This window comes from Quercus lobata, chromosome 1, assembly GCF_001633185.2.
Source record: "Quercus lobata isolate SW786 chromosome 1, ValleyOak3.0 Primary Assembly, whole genome shotgun sequence".
NCBI classification, from domain to species: domain Eukaryota; kingdom Viridiplantae; phylum Streptophyta; class Magnoliopsida; order Fagales; family Fagaceae; genus Quercus; species Quercus lobata.
Genome location: NC_044904.1, coordinates 10,449,127 through 10,454,054, shown reverse-complemented (window position 1 = coordinate 10,454,054; position 4,928 = coordinate 10,449,127). Strand labels below are relative to the sequence as shown.

Below are 4,928 nucleotides of genomic sequence, written 5' to 3'. Positions count from 1 at the left end.
CCAATTTGAATGTATAACAAAATGACTCCAAGCCGAAGACCCAATTTGCTTCATGATGATTAGGTTGGTTTGGGTTTTAAAATTGTTATAATATCTCAAAAATGACCTCATCCAACTCATTCACACCCGTAATTAAAAATTTAAAACAATGGATTTTAGTTGAAAAAAAAACCTCAAACACCTATGTGTTGATTAGCGTTTTTTTAAAAATATCTTAAAAATTGTCTTTAGATAACACAAAGAAATCTTGCAAACAAACAGTTTCAAATAGCATTTTGGTGTTGTGAAAACAGGTTGTCTTCAAGAATAATTCTCTAAAACAAATTTCCACACGTTATTAGCATGTTTCTGCACTTTAAAAAAAAAGAAAAAAAAGAAAAAAAAAGAACAAGCCCCTCTCAGTTTTATTTATATAAAATTACAAATTACTACAAAGCAATAGCAGTTCCAAAACTGCACAAATTGAGAGAGCCTAAAATTTCTAAGTGTCTTAAATAATAACAGAGACCCAGCAATACTAAAGGAGGTAGAGGGAAGGGGGAATACTAATGCAGAAACAAGCAACTACAAGAATTTGGAAGAGTGACATGAGCAGAAGATAGCCAAAACTTAAAACATTGTATAGTATTTGAATATCTCAATTACAACATCATCATATACATTATAATACTCAAATTTTTTTAATTATAAATACAACAGTGGTACTAACAAATTGCCCACTAAGCCATCCCTTCCATTTTAACTTTTGAGCCTGAAAAATGCAGTAATCCACCTGAAGAGAGACAAAAATCACTTTCCCTTGAGGTTTCCCAGCATCAGCATATCCTGAATGAGACTCTTCAGTCCACTAATGGTCATGGGAGTTTCAAGTTTCAACAATGCAAAAGCAAGGAGCAGTAATTGAAATAACTAAAATTCAGACATTAACGGATCACTTTCTGTTTATCTAAGGCTTGAGCTACACCAGTTCCTTCAAGGTCTTTCACAAAAGTCCTGAGACACCCATTGATGATACGGGGTGCTGCTCCATCACAGAACCGTTTAGCAAGATCAACAGCCTTCAAAAATAGCCATGCCATATATGATTAGATTATTGTAAATTGGTAGAGGAGGACAGCGAAGTAAAGACAAGCAAACTTAAAAAGGAATGGAAAATAAGAAATTACTTCGTTGATGACAATTTGGTGCCGTGTCCCTAGCACTGTTATCTCAGACATTGCCAAATGAAGAATACAAAGCTCCAAGATTCTGCCTGCTGGCTCACTCTGCAGTATATAAACGAATAAGATGCAGACATCTCCATTAGTAAATTTGAAGAAACTAACACATTGGCAAATATGTAATCTCTTTTGTGATCATCCATATATATATATTGGGGGTAGGGGGGACTCTATGCTCTAATTTGAGATGTTAAAATTTTTAAGACCTAGATGGGAAGATACCATTATGTAAATAGCCAAAGTTTCCAGGAAAGAAGAATTTGCAAATGAAAATGGAATAGAACAAAAAAGAAGATAAGTTCTTGGGTGCAGCTAGATTTGACACATCATAAAGAAACACACGAATTTATAAAAACCCATATCTTCAGCTATTTTGCTGCCAGTTCTTTTGGCTATGCCCTCCCAAGAAGAGTATAAAATCAGCAATGTAGCATAGATGTCCATTTCAGAATTTCAAAAACAGGAAAAACATCAAAAAGATAATGGTGCTTTAAAAAAAAAAATAATAAAAATAAAAAGAGGAAGAACATTAACATTTAAGTTAAGATGATAATGCTTGACAAATAAAAAAAGACATCTTTACTCTGTCCAAGTCATAGGGTTGCACTAAATGCCAAATAAGCACATATACCTTAATTATGGAGAGTGGCATCCAAGAAAGGCAAACAAATCTATCATGGTAAGGTAAGGGCACAGGAACTGGAAAACGAATGCATATATTACAGCCTATGTTTTGCAAATAAATTTAAGTATGCATACTACCTAGCAAGAAGTGCCAACGATTGTTAACAATGAGAATTATGCTAGCAGAAAATAAGAATCCAGGAATTTAATATTTAAATACAATAACTGCTTCAACCTTCCAATTTGCAGGGGCAACTTTGTCAATGACAAGCACATGGCTGTCCCATCTCTCCATGACTGCAACCAAAATTTTCCTAGTAAATCTGCAATAAACCATGGAGACATAGTTAACTCTCTCTCTATGTGCACGCACTAGCACAAATGAAGGAGAAAAAAAAAAAAGAAAGGATAAAGACATGCTCCACTTGCAGCAGGTAACAAATGTAGCAACAGAGATAAAGTAATAATTAACTAATCTATAAACTCAGAGAGTTTACCGCAAAATCAATTTGCTGTATACCAACTTTGGAGGAGCTGCAAGGACTTCTGCTTCTGAGGTAGAAATAAAACAACAAAACAATTCATGCGACTGAAAAGTTAGTGAAAAAGGGAAATTGAAAAATGAATGGATATAATAGAATCGCAACTAAATCAGAGAGCTAATAATAATTGCACATACAAGGCTATCATTTTCTCAACTAGTACAAAGCTACTGAAGTAGCATAGCCTTCCTATAAACAGAAAAGGTCATTCTAGCATGGAACTAGAGCAACATAGAGGGCACTCAAAACTTCATGAGACCTGAGAATTAAAAAATTTTCTGTGCATGCCCTGGTAACTTAAAGATATATTCACTATGAAGTTATTCTAAATAACAGCAAACGAACAAGCTAACACAATTTCACATTGACTGAAGAATGTCACTCCACAATAACAAAGCTTAAGCTTAGTTCTAACTATAATCAAAATTTTGATTTTAATGATTTGCAACATGGGGACAGGTCCTCAGTAATGTTTATGTAAATATTTAGTATGTTGAGGACATGGCTATGTGTGTAACTAAACAAGTGTGTTTCCAACTTGAATAGATAGACTTTCTGGTAATTTAGAAATGACCTGTGCAAGTCCTGAGGAACTACAGACTATTATTTCAATCTAGAAAACAAAATTAAACACATCCTGAACACAGATTGCTAACATTTATATAAAGATAGTGAACAATTGGAGAGAGGGGAAGAGAAAGAATCCTAAGAACTATTATTTCAACCTACAAGGAAGCCCCTCAAGGTATGGGCCAGTGGCACCCCTGGGGGGCAAACCCTGGACGCCTACACTCCCCCACTGAGCAGGCATCGAGTAAATCACGACATGCCTCAGCTAGGAGTCAAACCAAAGACTTCTGGGTTTAAATTTAGTCTAGGCACTCTCCCTAACAACTAAGGCACCCCGGGTGAGGGCCAATCTACAAAGATAATTGAACACATCCTGAATGCAGATAGCTAAAATTTAAAAAAGATAGTGAAGAGTTGGGGGAGGGGGACAGAGAAAACATTCTAAAGATTATTTATTCAATCTAGAACGATAACGAAGCACATTCCACACATAAATAGCTATAAATTAAACAAATACAGCGAACAATTGGGGGTGAGGAGGGCAGAGAAAACATTCTAAAAACTATTTATTTAATCTAGAACAGACAGAAAACACATTCTAAATACAAATAGCTATAAGTTAAACAAAGAAAGTGAATAACCAGGGGTGAGGGAGGGAGGGCAGAAACATTCAAAAGACACAAAAGAAGCCTAGATTGAATTCTAAATCCTAATTACTAGCAAGTGTTCTGAATCTTTCTATTTAATCTGCCTTGAAGTTGAAACTTGAAAGCACTGATTGATTGAGTCAACATCGATTCCAGCACATCCATCACTTAATATAGATGCAGATTAACCAAACAGATATTGAGGTTTGAACATTTATAAAATACACTAGCAGTCTGAAACGGGCCTCTAAAAGCTTATGATTTGAAAGAGACTACATGCTTTTTGAAAAATTCTAAGCTATATGGCAATAGAGAATGACACTTACAACTTACTAATTCACTAAATTAGCTCTCAAAATGCAGTCTTATTTCTAGCAATCGCATAAAACTTAAAAAGGTAAACAAAACAAAAATTTGACATGATTACCAATTGCAGTTTCCTTTTCATCATTGCTTAGAAGCTCGTCTGCTTCTTCCACTGTCTCTACTGTAACAGGTGGCCCTCCAAAGCACATGTGATTGTATTCCAATAACGAAGCCTTATCAAATTCATAACCAGGTTCTGAACATGTATATTTAACAAAGCCAGTCAATATTTCCCCATTTTTTTTCCCCTCAAAAGCACAATACACTTGGTCCAAAAATCAAACTCCAAAATCAAAAATTTACATTGCAAGCTTAGTAATATTTGGTCTTAGATGATACCTCGTCGTGCATTCATTCGCTTCTCGAAAAGCCGAACTGGGTCTGAACCTTCTAAACAGGCTGCATAAACTATGGACCTGTCATTCAATCGCACCAAATCATCAAACATCATCCTTTCTTTCCCGAGAAACAAACATGGGTCAGCCTTAAAAACAAAAAAAGAAAGAAAACCCAGATGATAAAAAAAGAGCAAAATGAGAAAAGAATCTTACAGAGCGAGTTCTCTGGCGGCTCTTGGACTGCAAAACCTGCCACTCTTGTCAATCTTGGGCAACATGTCTCTGTAAGAGGTTGAGGTGGAGAGAGCATCCTTAGATTTCTCTAGAGCTTGAGCTTGAGCTTGTTCTTCTTCGATGGTAAGAGCCGAATTGCGAAGAGTGGTTCGGGTACACAACAATTTGACTGTGTTCTTGTGAATGTTACAAGGGTATCTTCGTAAAGAAGAAGAGAGTGGGAAAGAAGGGTAGGGGAAGCTGAACTCGAAGTGGGTTTTTGAAATTGAAGGAGAAGAAGAAGGATAGGTGAAAATGAAGGAGCTTGCTTCCATTGTTGGTGGAGCTGTGACTTCACCCTGAGCGTTTTGAGGATAATGCTTCTTTCGTTATCGTCTATTGCTTTGA

General features: G+C 35.9%; 1 protein-coding gene across 1 annotated transcript; it reads right to left on the bottom strand.

The window, feature by feature from the left end:
- Positions 1-599: 599 nt before the first annotated feature.
- On the bottom strand, positions 600-4,928 carry LOC115978102. The gene is made up of 7 exons (XM_031100127.1): positions 4,521-4,928; positions 4,309-4,385; positions 4,031-4,165; positions 2,342-2,396; positions 2,080-2,167; positions 1,167-1,265; positions 600-1,058 (listed from the first exon to the last, which is right to left on the bottom strand). The coding sequence occupies exons 1-7, from the start codon at positions 4,853-4,855 to the stop codon at positions 924-926; spliced, it is 924 nt and encodes a 307-aa protein (XP_030955987.1). The 5' UTR covers positions 4,856-4,928; the 3' UTR covers positions 600-923.